The sequence below is a fragment of the Ovis aries genome, chromosome 1 (assembly GCF_016772045.2).
Source record: "Ovis aries strain OAR_USU_Benz2616 breed Rambouillet chromosome 1, ARS-UI_Ramb_v3.0, whole genome shotgun sequence".
NCBI lineage: Eukaryota > Metazoa > Chordata > Mammalia > Artiodactyla > Bovidae > Ovis > Ovis aries.
Window position 1 is genome coordinate 220,768,512 of NC_056054.1, and position 24,204 is coordinate 220,792,715.

The following is a 24,204-nucleotide window of genomic DNA, read 5'->3' on the forward strand; positions in this document are numbered from 1 at the left end:
GGTCCACTCCTCATCCCAACTGGGACCAAAACCTCAGGTTGCTGGAGCCATAGGTTTTCCTCATTCATTTATAACCAAATTTTCTAGTTCACTGATAATGCCAATGTAACTTTAAGACTCTCTCCTCCACTGGAATCAGGCACACTCCCTATTCACAAGGCCAGTCTTGAGTTGGGAATTGACAAACCTGGGAAGGATCATTTAAGATAGGAGCAACCCCATGCAAGTAAGCCTTACACTTCGAAAATTCAGAGTAGTTTTTTTTTTTTTTAATAAATATTTATCAGTTTGTTCACTTTTGGTTGATTTCAAGAGTTCTGAAATAGTTTTTTTAAAACAAATTTATCCAGTTTCGTATTTGTTTTATGGTTGTAGAATTATGAACTGACCTATTCTTTATTCCATAGCCAGAGATCTATTGAATTTGGCAGGGATTCTATTTCCTGGATATTTAAACTATATTTCTTATTTACCAAAAAATAATTTGCTATTGTGATCTATAAAAAGACAGCAGTCATTTGAAAGTCCGGTTTTATGCCATCACTCTGCTAAGTGTTTTTCATATAAAAGATAAGTATTCACAACAGCTATCCTAGGTAGACTGTCTTCATTTTACAGGTGCAAACATTTAGGCTTAGAGAGGTAAATGATTTGTCCTTTTCTGTTGTTATTAAAAGTGTCATTGATTTTACCTGTATTGACTTTGACTTAGGTAGCTTGGGTATAGAAATGAATGTTCAAATGGAATTTTTAGACATTTTTATCTCAGTAAGTCAGTTAAATTAGACTCAACCACCATTTCTCAAGTACTTGTCAGCATCAAATGATGTTCTAGTTGCAAAGCATGAAGGACAGGGCAGCAGAGATATTACATGGTCCCCTCTCTCAAGGAATCAAGGGATTCATCATCACAAAAGAGAAGATAGATATTTTCAAACAACTGTAACACAGTTGACTGATAAGTGTTCTGACACAGTGATTCTCAAACCTAATGTATGTGCAAATTACAGATTAAACTGTAGATTTTGATTCAGTGAGTCTGAGTAGGGCCTGAGATTTCATATTTTTAGCAGGTTTTCAGATGATAATGATACTACTGATATATAGATCACACAGTAAAAAGCAAAACTCTAGCATAGATGTAAGCTGGGAATTATTAGAGCACACAGAATTCATGGTTTTGTCTTTGTTTTTGTTTTTAAATTTGCTGTGGTTAGTTGAGGAAGAAAACTTCATTTCTGAATGATAAATAGTCTGCTCTTGGAATGATGTCAGGATCATGGTAGCATATGATGCTCTGTTTGTCTCTCTCGTTCAATGTACTACTAATAAAACATCCATAACACAACAAAGCTTCCTCTGTCCAACATGCCAGGATGCCAGAGAGTTCCACACATCTGTCCATCTAAGGGTGAATGGACTGGAACAACAGAGGAAGCAGAACTGATGAAACAGCAGAGGTCGTACTCATGATGCCAGCCCTCTGGCCATGGCAAATGATCCCACAGCCCCAGAGAGCCCACCTGCAGCAGGAGAGGCAGAATGCATGACTTCAGAATCCCAACTGCTGTGGCACCCCCAGGGAACCAATGGTGGAGGCAAAGGGCCTTCCAATCATGGTGGTGCCTGCGATTCTGGCCTTCCCCCATGTGTGGCAGTGGCACGCTTGAGCCTGACAGCCCCAGACGCAGTGGGGCTGCTCATGACCCATGTTTTTCCCCCTGGCCACGGTGGTAGTGCCCGCAATCCAGGTGACCTTGGATACAGTGGAGGCCCTGTATCCTGGTGGCCCTGGTGGTGATGCTAGTAACAGCAGTGACAGTGGCAGCCGCAAGGCATCAGCAGGCCCTGAGGCAGAGGCTGGGAAGGTGGAGAAGTGCCCACCCTCAAATGTAGCCAGAGGCTGCTCCGGTAAGAGAAACTAAAAACCTGTGCTATACTGGACTCTGTATCAGACCAGTCACTAGTAAGGGGATTGAAACAGTAATCAAACCTCTCAAAAAAAAAGTCCAGGCCTAGACATCTTCACAAGTGAAATTCTACCAAACATTTAAAGAAAATGTGATAACTCTCCTTCTCAAACTCATCCAAAAATTTTATGAGAAGGGAATGCTTATTTTACAAGGCCAATATTACCTTGATGCCAAAGACTAAGCAAGAACAACACACAAAAAATAAAATTACAGGCCAATATCTCTGATGAACAGAGATGCAAAAATCTACAACAAAGTATTCAGTTCAGTTCAGTTCAGTTCAGTCGCTCAGTAGTGTCCGACTCTGCAACCCCATGAATTGCAGCACGCCAGACCTCCCTGTCCATCACCAACTCCCGGAGTTCACTCAGATTCACGTCCATCGAGTCAGTGATGCCATCCAGCCATCTCATCCTCTGTCCCCTTCTCCTCCCACCCCCAATCCCTCCCAGCATCAGAGTCTTTTCAAATGAGTCAACTCTTCACATGAGGTGGCCAAAGTACTGGAGTTTCAGCTTTAGCATCATTCCTTCCAAAGAACACCCAGGACTGATCTCCTTTAGAATGGACTGATTGGATCTCTTTGCAGTCCAAGGGACTCTCAAGAGTCTTCTCCAACACCACAATTCAAAAGCATCAATTCTTCGGCACTCAGCGCTTTCTTCACAGTCCAACTCTCACATCCATACATGACCACTGGGAAAACCATAGCCTTGGCTAGATGGACCTTTGTTGGCAAAGTAATGTCTCTGCTTTTGAATATGTTATCTAGGTTGGTCATAACTTTTCTTCCAAGGAGTAAGTGTCTTTTAATTTCATGGCTGCAATCACCATCTGCAGTGATTTTGGAGCCCCCAAAATAAAGTCCGACACTTTCCACTGTTTCCCCATCTATTTCCCATGAAGTGATGAGACCAGATGCCATGATCTTCGTTTTCTGAATGTTGAGCTTTAAGCCTACTTTTTCACTCTCCTCTCTCACTTTCATCAAGAGGCTTTTTAGTTCCTCTTCACTTTCTGCCATAAAGGAGGTGTCATCTGCATATCTGAGGTTATTGATATTCCTCCCGGCAATCTTGATTCTAGCTTGTGCTTCTTCCAGCCTAGCTTTTCTCATGATGTACTCTGCATATAAGTTAAATAAGCAGGGTGACAATATACAGCCTTGATGTACTCCTTTTCCTATTTGGAACCAGTCTGTTGTTCCATGTCCAGTTCTAGCTGTTGCTTCCTGACCTGCATACAGGTTTCTCAAGAGGCAGGTCAGGTGTCCTGGTATTCCCATCTCTTTTGGAATTTTCCAGTTTTTTGGGATCCACACAGTCAAAGGCTTTGGCATAGTCAATAGAGCAGAAATAGATCTTTTTCTGGAACTCTCTTCCCTTTTTGATGATCCAGCAGATGTTGGCAATTTAATCTCTGGTTCCTCTGCCTTTTCTAAAACCAGCTTGAACATCTGGAAGTTCACAGTTCACGTATTGCTGAAGCCTTGCTTGGAGACTTTTGAGCATTACTTTACTAGCGTGTGAGATGAGTGCAATTGTGCGATAGTTTGAGCATTCTTTGGCATTGCCCTTCTTTGGGATTGGAATGAAAACCGACCTCTTCCAGTCCTGTGGCCATTGCTGAGTTTTCCAAATTTGCTGGCATATTGAGTGCAGCACTTTAACAGCATCATCTTTCAGGATTTATTAGCAAACCAAATATAATGCATTAAAAAGATCATGTAAAATGATGAATGGGGTTTATTCCAGGCTTGCAAAAATGATTCAGCATTTTCAAATCAATCAACATGATACAACACAGTAACAAAATGAAGGATAAAAATCAAATAATCATCTCAGCAGATGCAGGAAAAGCACCCAACAATATTCAATGTCCATCTATGTTAAAAAATATTTAATAAAATCATGAAGTGGGAAATGGCTATCCACTCCATTATTCTTGCCTGGGAAAATCCCATGGACAGAGGAAACTGGTGGGCTATAGTCCACGGAGTCTCAAAGAGTCGGACATGATTTAGTGACTAAACAACAACAAGTAGTACACTTCAACATAATAAAGGCCATCTATGACACATCCACAGCTAACACCATACTCAGTGTTGCTGTTGTTTGATCACTCACTTGTGTCCAACTCTTTGTGACCCCATGGACTGTGGCATGCCAGGCTTCCCTGTCCTTCACCATCTCCTGAAGCTACCTCGAACTCATGTGCATTGAGTCAGTGATGCCATCCAGCCATCTCATCCTCTGTTGTCCCCTTCTCCTTTTGCCTTCAGTCTTTTCTAGCATCAGGGTCTTTTGCAGTGAGTCGGCTCTTAACATCAGGGGTGTGTGTGTGTGTGTGTGTGTGTGTGTGTGTGTGTGTGTGTGTGAAATTGCATCAGTCATGCCAGACCGTTTGTGACTCTATGGATTATAAGTCCCCCTGTGGGGCTCCTCAGTCCATGGGATTCTTCAGGGAAGAATACTGGAATGGTTTGCCTTCCTCTCCTCCGGGGGATCTCCCTGACCCAAGGATTGAACTCAGGTCTCTTAACATCTCCTAAATTGGCAGGCGGGTTCTTTACCACTACTGCCACCTGTAAAGCCCCTTTCACATCAGGTAGCCAAAGTATTGGAGCTTCAGCTTCAGCAGCAATCCCTCCAAAGATATTTAGTGTTGATTTCCTTTAGGATTGACTGGTTTGATTTCCTTGCCGCCAAGGGACTCTCAAGAGTTTTTTCCAACACCACATTTTGAAAGCATCAATTCTTTGGTGCTCAGCCAAAGAATTTCATACTCAATGATGAAAACCTGAAAGCTACCCCTCTAAAATCAGAAACAAGACAAGGATGGCCACTCTTACTACTCTTATTTAATATAGTATTGAAAGTCCTAGTCAGAGCAATTAGATAAGAAGAAGAAATAAAAGATATCTAAATTGGAAAGAAAGACATTAAGCTGTTACTATTTGAGGATGACATAATTTTATTCAGAGAAAATCTGAAGACCTCACTGAAAAGCTATTAGAATAGTAAACAGAAAACATAAATTTGCAGTAAATTTGCTATTAGTATAAAACAGTTGTGTTTCTATACACTAACAACAAAAGTGAAGAGAGAAATTAAGGAAACAATTCATTTACCATTGCAAAAACAGCAAGAAATACCTGTTGCTGTGAAGTTGCTCAGTTGTGTCCGACTCCTTGTGACCCCATGGACTGTAGCCTGCCAAATTCCTCCTTCCATGGCATTTTCCAGGCAAGAATACTGGAGTGGGTTGCCATTTCCTTCTCCAATTTAACCAAGGAAATGAAAAACCTGTGCATGAAAATTATGAAGGTCTTCTTGAAAAAAACTGAAGAAGACGCACAAAAAAATGGAAAGGTATTCTGCACTCATTGGAAGAATTAACATTGTTAAAAATAACATACATATAATATATTTTTCACATATCTAGGAACTTTGAAGTATTATGGTGAATTTTTAATCTTAAGGATTCTGTTAAATTTTTCACCTCTTAGGAGATAGATAGTTTAAGTTTGTTCTATAATTCTGCTTTTATAGAATATTTTTAACTTTGTTGCTAAAAATCTTGTGCTTTTTTCCGAAGTCCACATTACCTTTCAACTGTCCTCTCCTCTGCAATATGTAGGTGAAATGAGTGAAAGGAGTATGTCTGTTCGTCTCTTCATTATGCTTGTGCTTGGTCAAACATGGAAATAAATACGTGAAAACAAAAACTCAATCTCTCACCTCCCACTCCATCCCACCCCTCTAGTTTGTCACAGAGCACCAGTTTGAGCTCTCTGAGTCAATTATCCAAATGAAAACAAAAACAAAAACAAAAACAAACTACGCACATTGAGTTCTAACCACTGAGATGCTAGGGGATTCATCAGTTTTTGTAAATAAAGTTTTATTGTAACACAGCCACAAGATTAAAAAAAAAAAAAGCCCAAACTCAACCTAATCTCCACACAAGTGATTGTGTATATGTATATTATATATGAAAGTTGTTAAGAGAGTAAATCCTAAGAGTTTTTATCATAAAGAAAATTTTTTTCCTATTTCTTTAATTTTATATCTACATGACATGATGGATGTCATGTTTGCTCACCAAACTTATTGTGGTAATTGTTTGATGATGTGTGTAGTTTTGTTTAATGGAAGGAACAATGTTCATATCTATTATTAGAGATACAATTTAATAATTTAAGTTTCAGGAAACCAAAAATAAAGCACATTTTCCGTGTAAGGTGGTCTCCCCGATAGCTCAGCTGATAAAAGAATCCTCCTGCAATGCAGGAGACCCTGGTTAGATTCCTGGGTTGAGAAGATCTGCTGGAGAAGGGATAGGCTACCCACTCCAGTATTCCTGGGCTTCTCTGGTGGCTCAGCTGGTAAAGAATCTGTCTGCGATGTGGGCAGACTTGGGCTCAATCCCTGGGTTGGGAGGATCCCCTGGAGAAGGGAAGGGCCCCATGTATAGTCCATGGGGTTGGAAAGAGTAGGACACTGACTAAGCAACTTTCACTTTCACTATTTTTTTTCCTTTGTAAGGTAAGACATTGTGGGAAAGAAAATTCACATTGGCATTTTATTTATATTGAATTAACAGAAGTTTAAGATGTTTAGATATAAGATTCCAATGTTTCAGCTATTCATGACATTTACTTTATCTTTTAGCAGTAAATTAAACTGAAAAATAAAATTATTTTTTGGCCATTTTGATATCTCTTAATATGTTACCTAAAATGTTATAAGGATTGTTGAATTATTGTTAGCAAGATTCATTTTAAGACAGGAATAATCTTTGTTCTGTGTTACTTAAATATATATACTTGAATGATAATTTTATATAAAATTAATACTATTGCTTTCCGATATTTTTCAAAATATAAGGTATAAACTATAAATTTTAACCACTTTTGAAATAAATAATATTTTGTTGTAGGGAATTTAAAATTAGGTTAAATTGGACTACTTTACTTAAAAAGATATTTGTTAAAGTACAGGTATTTCTGGAAAAATGAAACATCACCATTGGCTTAATTTCCTTTTTCTTTTTCTTGATAAATCAATTTTATTCAGGTTTAATTTATGAAACATAAAATGCACCCATTACTTCTGTGTTCACATTGTTTAAAAATTTTAACATACAAACAATATAAAATGTTACCATCTTAACCATTTTTAAGTGTACAGTTCAACAGTGATAAGTATGTTCATATCATTATGTAAAATGCACTCCTTTGAAGTATGGAGTTTAATTAGTTCTGAAAATATGTTTGTCAATACACTTGTGTAACCTCCAGTATAAATTAATACACAGTATTTCTATCACTCCCCCCAAATTTTCCTTTGTGCCTGTTTATGATCTTCACTAACTGCAAATCAAGTAATAACACAAGAAGGCAACAGGTCCTGGCAAGGATTTGGTGTAAATGGAACCTTTGTACACTGTGGGAAAGTAAATTGGTTCAACCACTATGGAAAATAATATGAAGTTTTCTCAAAATATTAAAAATAGATCTACCATTCAATTAGACAGTTCTACCCCTGAATATATACCCAAAGAAAATTAAAGAGGGTTTTGAAGAAGTAGGTACAATCCTATGTGGCATCACTCACAATATGGAAACAACCTAAATGCCAGTCAGTGGGTGAATGGATAAAAATGTTGTGGTTTTTATACACAATGAAGTATCATGCAGCCATGAGAAAGGGGGATATCCTTTGGCCATTGTGACAACATGGATGGTCCTTGAACACTTTACTTGAGATATGTCAGACAGAGACAGAAAAATACTGTGTGATATCCTCTATATGTAGAATCACAAAAGTCAAACTCATAAAAAACAGTGAGTAAGGTGGTGTTTACCAGGGTATAGCAGAGTGGGAGGATAAGAGTGTTGTTGTTTAAGGATACAAGCTCATAACAAGTGGTGAATAAGCCATGGAGATCTAATGCACAGTATAGTGAATATAGACAACAATTGTGTATTATAAATATGAATTTCTTTTTAAAAATGAGGACTGCTTAAGTCTATAAAGGCTTTTTGATGATCCTTGGGAAAATTTGGAGCTGATGCCATAGGTCTATATATGGATAGTAATATGTGTGCATAGGTCATATTAGTCATTTTTCATACATGAATTTATTAATTCAGTGTAAAATAACACTGGCTAATTTGATGTTCACTGATTTATTCCAGAGGCAGATTGCAATGAATCTTAATAGATTTACAAAAGGTCATAACTGGAAAGTGTCAATGTAGTCTTAGCTATTCAAATAGGTAACTAGATGAAAATTTTAAAATAGGGATATTTCCATGGGAGAGTATAAAATAACCATTTCTGATCCCTGCTGAATTTTGCTTCTGTCTTGAGAACATTCGTTTAAGAAGAAAGACCTATTCCTTGTGTACCTAATAGCAGGTTTTCTACAAGTCTTTGAAGGGTTTGCATCTTCCCTCGAGGATTTATCTGGTTCAAGCTCAGATGGGATCCATACTCCTGCAGTTTTAGGCAAATCAAGGTTATTGCAGCTAAGAAGCCCTTCAGAAAATAGGACCTTCCTGGGACTTGCCTGTTTTGTTCTTCCAGCCACGTGAAGGCATTTGACAAGGTCTTTGAATTCCTTTTTTTCCCTTATTATTTATTTTAATTCTGTAGCTCTCTCTGTCCCCCAAAACACCTTATTTTTGTGTTATTTTTCTATATTACTATTTGCCAGGCACTGTAGTAACTGTACAGAGACTTAAGAAGACATGATGTTTTTTCTTCTGTGAACTTTATGGTATAGATAGACATCAAAAAATGATTCAAAATCGATATTTGTGTGGGCTTGTAAAGATCTCAGAATAAGAAGAGGATACAAAGAATGGACACCTCACGCAGCTAGGGGAGGAAGGCAAAGAGGGGTTCCTGAACCTGTGGGAGTAACTTGGGGTGAATCTAGAAGGGGAGGAAGGGGTCTGCCAGGCAAAGGAGGTAACAGAGGAGGGAGGGCCTTCCTGGTATCTCATGAGCAAAGTCATGACCAAAAGAACTTGGAGTTTGATAGGGCACTTCCTGATGTGCACTTTGAGTACTTAATACTTTCTAAAGATGTTTTATCACCAAGGAAATACTCATTACTGCTTATTCAGACTCCCTCGACATCAACTATATTTAGTTCTTTAGCCATGATGTGGACAAAATAGCTCATCTATCTACTTGGGGTCGATATAGTGGAAAGGCTATGAGCTATTAGAATTATACACACCTGGGGTCACTTCCCAGCTCTGCCACCCACTCACCATGTAACCACGATCAAGTTATTTAAACCCTCAAAACTTTATCACTAAAACAATGATAAAAATAGTTAACACTTTAGAGTTGACTTGAGGATTAAATGATATGTTTTTAAGATACTTAGATAATGGGAGCTCAAACTAGTCATTCAGTAGATGGCAACTGTCACTATTATATGGCTGATATAAAATGGCAATTTATATTTTAAAATATTGAACAAAATGCATTGAATTTTGCTAGTCGTAGAATAATGAAACCATGGTTTAATATATATAAATTACTTAGGCTGACGTTGAGCTTTTTATTCCTATCTTCTTTTATTTTTATAGACAAAATCACAATTATTATCCAATGTATTGGATGCTGCCCATCGGTTTATAAGGGAAGTTAATCCAGATGAACCCAAAGGAGAGAATTGTTCTACAAAAGAGACTGGTAAAAGCCAGCAGAAAATTGAGTCTCCTATTCTGCAGGGGAGCAGCTCTCAGGTAAATGGAGAAAAATACAGTAGACATTTTCTGTCATACATGATCATGGAGACTGTCATTCACATACTAGAGGTTTAGAGTTTTAAAGATTTGATCACATTCTTGTTTAATATGAATTTGTTTTCTTATTAATCAAAAACATTTTTACTGTAAAAATACTTTTGAGGAGATTGCTTTCATTTCACTGGTTTTTTGAGGAATGATCTTTTGACTATATTGCTTTCCAGGCATTTTCACCACATCAGGAAATGAATATTTGAGAGAAACATAAGAAAATAACACAATGCAATATAGCAATTTTATTTTAATCAGAATCTCAGGGAGACTAAAAATACAAAACCTTTCCAAGTGTTTTAAGTGACAGGCAATTTCACAGTTATTTAAAATCAGATTTATAACAAATTTTGTGGTTATTCAAATTGATTACTGATCCTAGATAAGCTTATATCTACTCATGTCGGTATTTTAATGATAGACTTGTATTGATTCTTTAGCAGGAAACAAATTTCCTCAAATTTTGATCCTTGTAATAATCCTCATTCTTTGAGATGTCACTCACATTTTCACATGGGCTTTCCTGATATCTCAGATGGTAAGGAATCTGCCTGCCGTGCGGGAGACCCAGGGTTCAATCCCTGGGTCAGGAAGATGCCCAGGGGAAGGTAATGGCAACCCACTCCAGTATTTTTGCCTGGAAAATTCCATGGACAGAGAAGCCTGGTGGCCTAGAGTCCACGGGAATACAGAGTCAGACATGAATACACTTTCACTTTCACCTTTTCAGTGTAGTTCAGAAATAGTGACTTGGCAAAAGTCACACGCACACAGCTTGTTACTTTCTGACAGAGTCTGAACTTTAGTCTGTTGAGTTTCAAACCCTCGCTGAACTTTAGTCTGTTGAGTTTCAAACCCTTGCTCAGAGAACATAAAAGAAAATGTTCTGTGTTAGTAAGGTCTCTTTACAGCAGAGAAACTATACTTGAGTTGTCTAGAAAGAGTAGCATTCTGGTGGGGATTTCACTAGTAGACCTGCCAAGGGTGCTTGTGAAGAATCATTGAGTGAGTTATAGCTTTATGATTAGAATAATAATATGTTAAGGACCAACCATGTGCCAAACACTGTTCTATGTATTTTATGTGTATTATCTCTTTTTTATCCTTTTTAAATTTTTTCTGTTTACAAATGAGAAAATTATGTCAAAATATAGTTTTTTAATTGCCCAAGATATTATTGATTGTGGGACTTCAGTTTCAACTCAGGCCTTATAACTCCAAATTACCTGTTTTTGATCACTACCCAGAGGCTGAGATTTTAAGGATTTTGCATTCATGCTTGTCATTTTATCTAACTTATCCTACCAATAAAAATAATAATAAATCAATAGCCTCACATTTATTAAATATCATATGCTAGGCATTGAGCTTAATCCTTTAGTTGCTTTATCTTACCCTATAAGTTTTGCATTATTAGTATCTCATTTAACAGATGAGAAAATCAGAGAGGATTTATGTTACTAGCTGTAGTAAAAAGCTATAGGGCTTACTCCTTTGCCTGAACTTTTAATCCCTAAATTAAATGCTGCCTCTTGTCCCCATCAGTAACTGTGTCTGCTCTATAGACCCTCCACCTCTGGTCTTAACCTAGAAACTATTAATTCAGTGGTTTTATCCAGGAGTGCACAGTAGAATCAACTGGGAAACATTAGGGAAGCGCATGTGACTGAGTTCAGCATCTCTGTGGGTGGTCCAGTCATGAGCTTTTAACACCTGCTCATTCTGTTGAGTACTCCTGGTTGGGCTTTATTACTGCTGTCAACCTGTATATGGTGCACACATTAAAGAAGTACCCCTGTCTTATGCTTGGTACTCCTCTGTGCTGAAGAGCAGAGTTTTTCCAACTGCAATAAATGTCAAAAGTACTGCATGAGCTTTTTGAAAATGTGTATTCTTGGCTTGCCACTCAAACTTGGATTTTTTTACATTTAGGTTAGGGCCCAGGAATCTGATTTTTATTTATTTACTTTTTAGGACTAAATGTTTTATTTATTTTGTTTTAAACTTTAAACTTTTAATTTTGTATTGAGATATAGCCTGTTAATAATGTTGTGGTAGTTTCTGGTGAACAGTGAAGGGACTCAGCCATCCATATACACGTATCCATTCTCCCCCAAACTCCCCTGACATCCAGGCCAGCACATAAAATTGAGCAGTTCCATGTGCTATAAAAAAAAGGTCCTTGTTGGTTAACCATCTTGAATATAAGTGTATACATGACCTTCCCAAAGTCCCTAAGTATCCCATCCCCCTGCCCCGGGCAACCATAAGTTCATTTCCTAAGTCTGTGAGCCTCTTTCTGTTTTGTAAGTAAGTTCATTTGTATCACTTCTTTTTAGATTCCACGTATGATGGATGTCATGTAATATTTTTCCTCTCTGTCTGACTTATTTCACTCAGTATGACACTCTCTAGGTCCATCCATGTTGTTGCAAATGGCATTATTTCACTCTTTGTAATGGCTAATAAGGAATTTGATTTTTAATTGGCTTACCCAGCAACTTGAATGCCTGGAAGAATCAAAATGGTGGATTCAGGCCAGTGGATATCTTTGGAAGGGAGTGCAGTTCCTGAAAACTTTCATTTTAGAGACCGAAACCTGAGCTTGAAATACTGACTCTGGTTTTCTTGCAGCTTATAGTTTTGTAACATTGGGCGATTTACTTAGCTTTCCTTTCCTTTCCTTTTCTGGAAAGTGGGGATATTAAAACATATTTTGCAGGGGTATTGGCCTAGAGGGGTCACATATGACATCTGAAACATTTAAGAGTGAATATACCATCCTCTGGCTTTTTCCTGTCCTGTCACTGCTGTGTGGAAACCAAGTATTCCATAGGCATAGCTGCAAAATGCAAATGTCTTGTATCTCTTATTCACTGCTCGAAAGGGAGCTGCCCTGGAGAGCTTCTGTAATCATTGGAACACTCAACTCATTTTGTATAAAGCACTGAGTTTTTACTGCTTCTTCATGAGTGTAGTGCACGCGTGCATGCATGCACACACACACACTCACACACGCTGCTTACTACTGAATACCTGTAAATACCTTCTCACATACTCAAGACTCAGTATTTCCAAGCTAAATTCATCACCTCTTCTCCCAACCTATAGGTATTACTGTTGGTGACAGCTCTCTTCAAGCTTTTCAAACTAGCAAAAACAGTTATTTTCTATAATCATTTATCTTCTTCCTTTGCACTTCCAGTCAGTTACCATATCTTAAAACCATCTGAAAACCCTTGAGTATTTGGTCACTTCTATTCTTACTACTCTTCCAGATACTAAAATTAACAATTTCTTAGAGAGCAAAAGGTTATAAAGTGAAAAGGGCATTTAATTCTCTCCCCTTCTGGAAGTTAATAATAATTTCAATTTTGTAGGTATGCATTAACACAAATACTAATATGTTGTATGTTGCTATGCAAACAGACTTTTTACTTTTAACAATATACTGTTGTTATTCATATAAGTATATCCCACAGCCTTCGCATTCTATATGAAAGTGAAAGTTGCTCAGTCCTGTCCGACTCTTTGTGAGACTCTTTGCAAAGCCCTGGATTGTGGCCCTCCAGGCTCCTCTGTTCATGGAATTCTCCAGGCAAGAATACTAGAGTAGGTAGCCATTCCCTTCTCCAGGGAATCTTCCCAACCCAGGGATTGAACCCAGGTCTCCTGCATTGCAGGCAGATTCTTTACTGTCTGAGCCACCACGGAAGCCCAAGAATACTGGAGTGAGTAGCCTATCCCTTCTCGAGGGGATCTTCCCGACCCAGGTGTAGAACTGGGGTCTCCTGCATTGCAGGTGGATTATTTACCAGCTGAAATACTCCATTTATTAGATATGAAATAACTTTTTAAGCTATGTTTTCTGTTGCTCAGTATTTATACTGTTTCAATCTTTTGCAAGTATGAACTATAGTACAAAGAATAATTTTGAAAAATATTGTTTTGTATATGTATGTGTGATAAAATCCTAAAATTCCTAGATGAAGAGGGTTATATGTTTGTAATATTGATATTGACAAATGGATGTGGATTTTAATTAGTTTCCTTGCATTTGAACTCACTATTCTCCAATTTCTTTCTCTCCCACACTATTGTGTGGGATTCTACAGTAGCTTTGCATTTCCGATATACTTAAGTGTAATTTTCTCTGGATGCTGGGGGGGGGGATCCTTCACAATCTGCCTCTGTTCATCTTTCTACCCTTAATATTTTCTTATATCCCACTTTTTTGCTCTGTGAATTTCCCTGGTGGCCCAGATGGTGAAGAATCTGCCTGCAATGCAGGAGACCCAAGTTCAATCTCTGGGTTGGGAAGATCCCCTGGAGAAGGGAATGGCCACCCACTCTAATAGTCTACCCACTCTATTATTCTTTTGCTCTGGAATACTGCCCTTGCCACTTTTTGCCCATGGGACTGTTGTTTCTCTGAGTTAAATTTTTGTTCTTTGCTTCTGTTTCTGTTGTGGACTTAGTAACCTGTGTTTCATGGCAATGACTGGCATAGCGTTTGTAGGTTCCAGATGCTCTTTGTTTATGTTGAATTTTATATATGCACATGTTTAACAATCTTCCCCCAATTGTTCTCTAACAATGTGCATATTTATTTTGCAGTTAAGGGCTGAACATAGTGGATTCTACTGTTGTATCTAGAAGGTACACAGTGGAGCCTTAGCAATTTGATCAGTGTAGGTAATCCACACTTTATAATTCAGAACTGTTGTGGAATTTATTTTGCTTTAGTTCCCCAATTTTGCTGTTTCCTCTGATTCACTGGATAACTGCCAAGTCGTACCTTCATTTTCTTTTATGTATTCACAGTAAATCTATATTTTGTACTGAATTCTCCTTTCTCTCCAGCATTATACTGAAAAGCAGGCAATGTTTTCTATACATTAATTGATATGTCCATTCATTCAACTGACTTTTAATGAGCACCTGCTTTGTGGCAGTTACTGCTCTTGGCCCTGAGGAAACAGTCAACATTCTTGATCCCATTACATTCTAATGGGGAGAGATCAGCAGTAAACACATGTAGAGTAAATTCACATGGATGTAAGTTAGTGGGGGAAAAATAAAATAGATAAGGGATCTGAGAGTGGGGGAAATGACTTTGTTTTTATGTCATCAGTAAGGTCATTGCTTATTCTCTGATCAGGTGACATTTGAGCCACCTGATGCGAAGAGCCAACTATTAGAAAAGACCCTGATGCTGGGAAAGATTGAAGGCAGGAGGAGAAGGGGACGACAGAGGGACAAGATGGTTAGATAAGTAGGGTTAGATGCAAGGCCACCTGATGTGAAGATGAAATGAGTGGAATGACTGTATGAAAATATGGAGAAGGATCATTTCAGGCATTAACTACAGCTAGTATGAGGCCCTCAAGTGGAATATGCTTGATGGGCTCCTAGAATTGTAAGAAGAGAAGTTTGGCTGGAACAGGGTGAATGAAGGGGAGAACTGGAGAAAGTGGAGTGAAAGGCAGGGGAAAACAGGCTTGTGTACAACCTTGTAAGTCCTGGTAGGAACTGAGGTTTTCACAGTCTTGGAGGGTTTGGAGCAGAGGAACCACCTCAGATTTACATGGTAATGAAACTGCTCTTTCTGCTGTGGGGAGGTTGCAGGGAGCAGGAGATTGGAGAAGTAGGGTTAGATGCAAGGCTGCCACTGCTTTCCAGAGAAAACCCTCATGAATAACATAGTGACAGATCTTCAGTCCTGTAGGCTTTAGATTTAATATCTTCCAAAGATACCATCTATAACTGTCTATAGAGTTTTAAAGAAATCAGAAAGGCACATAAATAAGTATGAATAAAAAACATTTGAAGTGAAAAAAAAAAAAAGGTGTGATTTCACAATGCTCAGTAATCAATACTACCTGTACTTTAAGGTACAGAACATTTGGTAAAGCACACTTAAGATACACTGTTAATCGGTTTAGGTAGAAGATCTAACAACAAAAAAAGAAGGATGTGCAAATCCAAGAGACAAGCCCTTGTGTGAAGTGCCTTTCAATGAAGAAGCTTCTGCCCAGTCCTTTCAGAAAGTTTTAAGTCAGTGGAGAACTGGACATCAGGATGACAATGAGACACAGAACTTATGTGCAGCAAAATCAGGTATTGTGTTTTTTTTTTTTTAATAAAGTGAATGCTTTATTTATTTATTTTTTTAGTTTTTTATTTTTTTAAATTTTAAAATCTTTAATTCTTACATGCGTTCCCAAACATGAACCCCCCTCCCACCTCCCTCCCCGTAACATCTCTGTGGGTCATCCCCATGCACCAGCCCCAAGCATGCTGTATCCTGCGTCAGACATAGACTGGCGATTCAATTCTTACATGATAGTATACATGTTAGAATGCCATTCTCCCAAATCATCCCACCCTCTCCCTCTCCATCTGAGTCCAAAAGTCCGTTATACACATCTGTGTCTTTTTTGCTGTCTTGCATACAGGGTCGTCATTGCCATCTTTCTAAATTCCATATATATGTGTTAGTATACTGTATTGGTGTTTTTCTTTCTGGCTTACTTCACTCTGTATAATCAGCTCCAGTTTCATCCATCTCATCTTCATTTAAATAAAGTGAATGCTTTAAAATAAAGCTGATTTTATCTCCATTCTCTGTGACTATAAATGCAGTGTTCAGAAGCTAACATTGAGATAGTAGTTTGATACAACTCTTCAAATGTGTAGTCACTGTGTGACCATGGGTTTAGTGGTTTATTATTTATAGAACCCTGAATGGGCCTCTTTGCCTTTTCATAAGTCTTTTTGCCTTATGGCAGAAAGCAAAGAATAACAAAAGAGCCTATTGATGAAAGTGAAGGAGGAGAGTGAAAAAGTTGGCTTAAAACTCAACATTCAGAAAACTAAGATCATGGCATCTGGTCCCATCACTTCATGGCAAATAGATAGGGAAACAATGGAAACAGTGGCAGACTTTATTTTTCTGGGCTCCAAAATCACTGCAGATGGTGACTGCAGCCATGAAATTAAAAGAAGCTTGCTTCTTGGAAAAAAAGCTATGACCAACCTAGACAGCAAATTAAAAAGCAGAGACATTACTTTGCCAACAAAGTTCCATCTAGTCAAAGCTTTGGTCTTTCCAGTAATCATGTATGGATGTGAGAGCTGGACTATAAAGAAAGCTGAGTGCCAAAGAATTGATGTTTTTGAACTGTGGTGTTGGAGAAGACTCTTGAGAGTCCCTTGGACTACAGGGAGATCCAGTCAGTCAATCCCAAAGGAAATTAGTCCTGAATATTCATTGGAAAGACTGATGCTGAAGCTGAAACTTCAATACTTTGGCCACCTGATGCAAAGAACTGACTCACTGGAAAAGACCCTGATGCTGGGAAAGATTGAAGGCAGGAGCAGAAGGGGAGGACAGAGGATGAGATGGTTGGATGGCATCACCGACTCAATGGACATGAGTTTGAGTAAGCTCTGGGAGTTGGTGATAGGCAGGGAAGCCTGGCGTACTGCAGTCCATGGGGTCTCCAGAAGTCAGACACGACTGAGTGACTGAACTGAACTGAACTGAATGGGCCTTGGGGATATATTTGCCTTTGTTTCCTGTATAAATTCAGACTGTCAAATGAATAGAGTTGGATTCTTTCAGTTCCTCCTCTTCTAGCAGAAAGTTTTTGTTAGAGCAACTGTTCCTTTATTGAACTGTAATTACAACATATAAAACAGGAGGATCTATGAGACAGCAAAGTAAATAATTTTTTTTTACGTGTGTCTTGAGAAATATATTTCAAGGACTGCTGTGAAGTTCAGGGGGATAATTAATTTGTCTTTTGTTTTTCTTTCTTTTTGAAGAAATATTTCTTGTTTTTATTTTTCCTTGGTGATTTTTATAACCATATGCTAGACATTGAAGATCTGGATGACTGAAGTATACAGAGTCTTTGCTTTGTTTCCCAGGATCTTTTGAGGGAAATCATACTTTAAGAAGTATTCAATTTATTAATTTTATTACTCAGAATCTTTTTGTGAGGCTTCCGATTGCTTTTCATTAAAGATAAAATGCTAGATAATAAATTTAAATCCTGTAGCTTAGTTGAAAGTGTTCAATTTTGTGGTTTCTATTTTCACTCTTTTTTCCAATGAGGGAACGAACTCTCCTGTTTACTGCTCTTTTGAAACATAGTTTAATTCTTAATGTCAAATATCATACACCTTCTCCACAATTAGAATTGAATTTTCTTCTTAATGATGTTCTTTCTTTCAAATATATTCCTTACATTTGTTCATCATACATCAATTTTGTTAATATTTCCAAGATTTTGTTTGTATACCCTGTTTTAGTATGTACCCCAGTAGTACTCTCAATGGCTCTTATTTTATATGCTCTTTTTCTGTGTTTTCACATTTTAATTTACTTTTTTACTTTTCTACTTTGAAAGGGACTGTCTTCTATAGAAATACTTTTATGATTGGTGCACTTTGAAGACATAGTACTTAAAAATGATAGAAGAAGTGATGTGTTGTAGCTTTCCTCTATAGGCTAAAGATTGTGGATGGAGATGTTTAGATGGAATTGACTGCCTAATTTCAAAGGAATCATAGCAACCTGGAATGGTAGAGGCCAGAAGTTGGTATTTAATTATTGAAGTTTTAGTGAAAAAATTACCAAAATAAGGGATAAGAAAGACTAGTAATTGATTTTTTCCATTCACAGTGATCTGTGATATTAATTAGAGTACATAAGAATGAAAAAAATTTGTACATTCTCCTGTTTTTTCTGAGTAGAAAATTTCTATCTGATGCAGAGACCCATCTTAAGTTACTGTATTGGGAATTCAGAGTTTTTATAAAGTCCCAGCCCTAAGCCAGGCCACAGATCTGAGGCCCCTTGAGATAGATGCTGGGTCCTTTTGCAAGGTTGTTTGTAGTGTGGCCACAGGGTATACTATGCATCTTCCTCTATAACTTCACTACAGAATTTACAGCTATTTACCAGGAAAGTAAAAGTATGAAAGTGGAAGTGTTAGTTGCTCAGTTATGTTCAACTCTTTGGACTGTAGCCCGCCAGGCTCCTCTATCCATGGAATTCTCCAGGCAAGAATACTGGAATGGGTAGCCATTACCTTCTTCAGGGGATCTTCCTGACCCAGGGATTGAACTCTGGTCTCCTGCATTGCAGGCAGATTCTTTACTGTCTGAGCCACCAGAGACACCACCAGAATAAACATGCAGTGAGGAAAGACAATGCCCAAACTTCCAGAGGGGTTATTAGACCCTGGGTCTGAACTGACAGTTATCTCTGGAGACCCTTAGTGCCATCATAATCCACCAGTCAATGTTAGAGATTTATAGAAGTAGAGTGGTAGATGGAGTCTTGTCTTTATTCTGTCTCGTAGTGCATGGGCCAGTGGGACCATTATGTGGTTATTTTCCCAGTCTTGATTATATAATGGGAACGGATATACTTAGTAACAGTAATAATGCCTATACTGATGGTCTGACCTGTGGCATGAAGATTGTTATGGTAAAACATAAGTAGAAGACCCTTCCTTCTTTGCCAAGGTGCATGCTAAAATACCATGCTGGAAGCAAAACCAGGGGGTTGCAGTTTCTGGGAACTGCAAAGATTAATGGCAACGTCAAAGACTTGAAAGATGCAGGAATACTGCTTTTTATTATGATGGTTTAGTCGCTAAGTTGTGTCTGATTCTTGGTGACCCCATGGACTATAGCCTGCCAGGCTTCTCTGTCCAGAAGAATTTCCAGGCAAGAATACTGGAGTGGGTTGCCATATCCTTCTCCAGGGGATTTTTCCACCCAGGGATTGAATCTGAGTCTCTTGCATTGTAGGCAGATTCTTTATCAGCTGAACTACCAGGGAAGCACATTTCCATTTAAATTGTGTATTTGGTACAAAGCCAGTGATCTTAGAAAATGACTGCAAGTTAGAGTAAACTTGATCAGGTGATGAAGATGCAGGTCATAGTTGCTTTACTGGATGTAGCATCTTTACTGGAGAAAACCAACACATTCTCTATGGTTGGAGGAGGGAGACAGGTACTGACCTAACCCAGGGGCTAATTTTTCTATAATTTTCTATATCTATCACTTTAAATATTTTAAGCTTTGAGGGCCACTCATAAGGGTCATACAACTCTGCCATTGTAACATGAAAGACAATATATTAATAAATGAGTGTGACTGTTTTCAAATAGAATCTTGTTTTTGAATGCAAATTTGAATTTTATGTAATTTTAACATGTTGCAATATATTATCTTTGTTTTGATATTTTTCAACCATTAAAAAATGTAGAAACCACTCTTAGCTTGAAAGCCATACAGAAATGGTGGGCCACATTCGGTGCAAAGGTTATAGTTTGCTGCTCCAATATAAAATATATTCTTTTCTATTTCTATCAATAAATATAATCAGAAATAGTTTAATGTCGTATGGCAGATGTCATGGTATACATTTGTTATGAAAGAGGTATGGAAATAGGCTCATACCCATGAAATTCACTCATCTTACCATGTGCAGCACTCTCCAGCAGGCTCGATAGTTTTATGGAATGGCCTGCCAAAGGTTCAGTATGGGTTCCAGTTGAGAAACAACATTTTGTGAGTTTGGGGTGCTTTTCCTTCAGGGTACCATGTATTACTTGAAACTCCCGCAGAACCTCCATTAAACAGGAAGCTGAGACTACCCCTTGCCATTTGGAGCTCATCACACTGAATTTAATAGTTAGCAAGTGTCGCTATACTGACCGTGTTGTTTCAGCACAAGCATGAAGGAACGATTGGATTGTTATCATACAGTAAAGAAAAGATAGACTTTATCTGCAAACAAATCAGCAGCAAACTTAATAGTTTTCCTGTGTTCAGTAATAATGTTTGTTGGAAAAAAATGTGGTAGCCCAGTGAAAAGAAGGGTATGGTCTTGAATCTTTGGCAATGAAGATTTGAGACACTCCACCAGGTAAAAGGTATCAGCAGATAGTAAGGTGAACATCAAATAGGTGGTGAAAGAAGGAAGCTATGGTAATCAAATCAAGGTAGGATTCAGTTGTTATTGTTTAGTTGCTAAGTCATGTCTGACTCTTTTGTGACCCCATGGATTGTAGCCTTCCAGGCTCCTCTGTCCATGGGATTTCCCAGACAAGAACACTGGAGTGAGTGCCATTTCCTTCTTCATGGGATCTTCCCAACACAGGGATTGAACCTCAGTCTCCTGCATTGCAGGTTGATTCTTTACAACTGAGCCAAAACCAGCTACAAAATGAAGAATGATGGCAGCTATGTTTTATGTTGAGTAATTATTTTTTCTCCTGTTTTTCCTCCATACTAATATGACACATACTGCTGGTATCTAACATTTAAATTTGGAATTTAAACATTTAAAGTTGGAATTATCACTACATTGAAATCTGGTGGCTCAGCTGGTAAAGAATCCACCTGCATTGTGGTAGACCTGGGTTTGATCCCTGCATTGGGAAGATCCCCTGGACAAGGGAACAGCTACCCACTTCAGCATTCTGCCATGGAGAAGTCCACGAACCGTATAGTCCATGGGGTCACAAAGAGTCAGACACGACTAAGTGGCTTTCACTATGATACCCAGTGAAAACTTTGTATTTTCTGTGCGCTTCATACTCTGGAACTTTGTGTTTTCTGTGTGCTTCAGACAGGAGTCAGATTTTTTGCTGTTTTATTTTCTTTTTTTTGCTGGTGGTAAAGAGTCCACCTACTGATGTTGGAGACACAAAAGACATGAGTTCTATCCCTGGAGTAAGAGGTGGAACCCACTCCAGTATTGACTGAAAAATCCCATGGACAGAGGAGGCTGGTGGGCTACAGTCCATGGGGTCTCAAAGAGTGGGACATGACTGAGCACACTACTGCTACTGCTTGCTTTTTGCAGAGAAATAGACAGACATACAAATGGAGGTTTAGATACAAACTAAGTAGACTGTCTCTCTGGATTCATTTTCTCTTATTTTTACCCGATTCTATGCCTCTTTCACTTTTCACTTTCATGCACTGGAGAAAGAAATGGCAACCTACTCCAGTGTTCTTGCCTGGGAAATCCCAGGGATGGCAGAGCCTGGTGGGCTGCTGTCTATGGGGTCGCACAGAGTCGGACACGACTGAAGTGACTTAGTAGCAGCAGCAGCAGCAGCAGCAGCAGCAGCAGAGGCTGACTCTAGAGGCTGCATCACATAGCTCCCTTGTTCTCTGGCTTCTAGTTGGGTTTGGCTAACTGGAGACACTAGCAAAACACTGAAGGGTGAGAAGAAAAGGGAGAGTATCACTCTTCCCTCTATTTGCTGATGTGCTCAGATTTTGCAGTCACTGCATTTTCTGCCTATGTTATTAGCAACACTCAGATTACCTTTTGTTCACAATTATTGCTTTCCATACCTGCTTACAACACTTTGTCCTCTCGAGCCTAAGGTTGGTAGCAGCTTTCCACTATTTTTAGTCTCTTAGTGCTTCAACATCACTTGTTCCCTCAGCTTTACTACCTGATTACAAGTTAGTTCCTTCATTTGACCTTCTTCGAATTACCCCTTTGAGTTTTCTCTTTCCTGTTAGGACCTTGACTTATACTAATGATCACAAAAAGGATTTCTAAGAAGCCAAGGTTCAAGTTGAGGTCTAGAAAATGAGTTGAAACGTAGAGACAGATCAACATGTGCAAAGCGCTCCATGATGGAGAGTTCCATATTGTGTTAATGGAACTGAAGGGAGATGTGTGTGGCTGGATCTTAGAGAACAAGGGAGACTGTGGCAGCACAATAGGCTAGAGAGGATTCACAGTGTGGTGGTTGTGGAGAAATCATCAAGATGAGGACTTCTGTTGATAAAAAATGTGATTATTTTGCCTCAAAGTATTATAAATATTACTGGTTTTGTGTGTGTATAATGTATGTATATGTTTATAAATATTTTTCTTTTTCTAAGATAGTAGATAAAAAGAACATTTATAAAGTTTATATCCTTTATGGAGAAAAACAATGCAGTAAGAACTCTTCTCACCCTCTTTCCCCCCTCTAAGAGATTATCACTAGCTTGGATTTTGTGTTTTCTCAGTCACTTAATTTCCTGTGGTTTATTGCATTATGCTTCTCCAAACAATATATTGTTAAACTAGCATGTATTTAAACATAGTGGCAGAAAGTGAAGAGGAACTAAAAAGCCCTTTGATGAAAGTGAAAGAGGAGAGTGAAAAAGTTGGCTTAAAGCTCAACATTCAGAAAACGAAGATCATGGCATCTGGTCCCATTACTTCATGGCAAATAGATGGGGAAACAGTGGAAACAGTGTCAGACTTTATTTTTTGGGACTCCAAAATCACTGAAGATGCTGACTGCTGCCATGAAATTAAAAGACGCTTACTCCTTGGAAGGAAAGTTATGACCAACCTAGATAGCATATTGAAAAGCAGAGACATTACTTTGCCAACAAAGGTCCATCTAGTCAAGGCTATGGTTTTTCCAGTGGTCATGTATGGATGTGAGAGTTGGACTGTGAAGAAAGCTGAGCACTGAAGAATTGATGCTTTTGAACTGTGATGTTGAAGAAGACTCTTGAGAGTCCCTTGGACTGCAAGGAGATCCAACCAGTCAATTCTAAAGGAGATCAGTCCTGGGTGTTCATTGGAAGAACTGATGCTGAAGTTGAAACTCCAGTACTTTGGCCACCTCATGCAAAGAGTTGACTCATTTGAAAAGACTCTGATGCTGGGAGTGATTGGGGGCAGGAGGAGAAGGGGACGACAGAGGATGAGATGGCTGGGTGGCATCACTGACTTGCACAGGAGTTTGGGTAAACTCTGGGAGTTGGTGATGGACAGTGAGGCCTGGTGTGCTGCGATTCATGGGGTCGCACAGAGTTGGACACGACTGAGCGACTGAGCTAAACTGATGGGCTTCCCTAGTGACTCAGCGGGAAAGAATCTGCTTGCAATGCAGGAGACAAAGGAGATACAGGTTCAGTTCCTGGGTCTGGAAGATACTGATGAGGAGGAAATGGCAACCCACTCCAGTATTCCTGCCTGAAAAATTCCATGGACGGAGGAGCCTGGTGGGCTACAGTACAAAGGGATGCAAAGAACCGGACACGGCCGAGTGACTGAGCACACACACAAACACTGCGTAGATGGAAAGCTAGTATATTATTCTTTTACAACTGGTTTAGTATTTTCAAGATTATTTACTGAGATTTACCCATAAAGATGTGCATAGCAGTATTTCATTCATGTTACCGCTTAACAGTTCTCTGCTTATACCACTGTTTACACGTTTAAACATTGACGATTGTCTGGCTTGATTCCCATTTGGGGGAGGAAAGAGGTTGAAGTATTTACTCTCCCTCTTGTTCATGTGCTGAGATTTCTGCAGTGACTGCATTCTCCACTTATGTTACAAA

At 38.6% G+C, this 24,204-nt stretch overlaps 1 protein-coding gene across 3 annotated transcripts in view; it reads left to right on the plus strand.

Annotated features, from left to right (window-relative positions):
- Positions 1 to 24,204, plus strand: part of ZBBX (zinc finger B-box domain containing) — a 122,266-nt gene that overhangs the window by 50,646 nt on the left and 47,416 nt on the right. For all 3 annotated transcript variants that reach the window (XM_012099993.5, XM_012100010.5, XM_004003191.6), the window contains exons 9-10: positions 9,586 to 9,744; positions 15,744 to 15,918. In XM_012099993.5, coding sequence (XP_011955383.3) covers positions 9,586 to 9,744; positions 15,744 to 15,918 — 334 coding nt within the window. The remainder of the gene's footprint in view (positions 1 to 9,585; positions 9,745 to 15,743; positions 15,919 to 24,204) is intronic.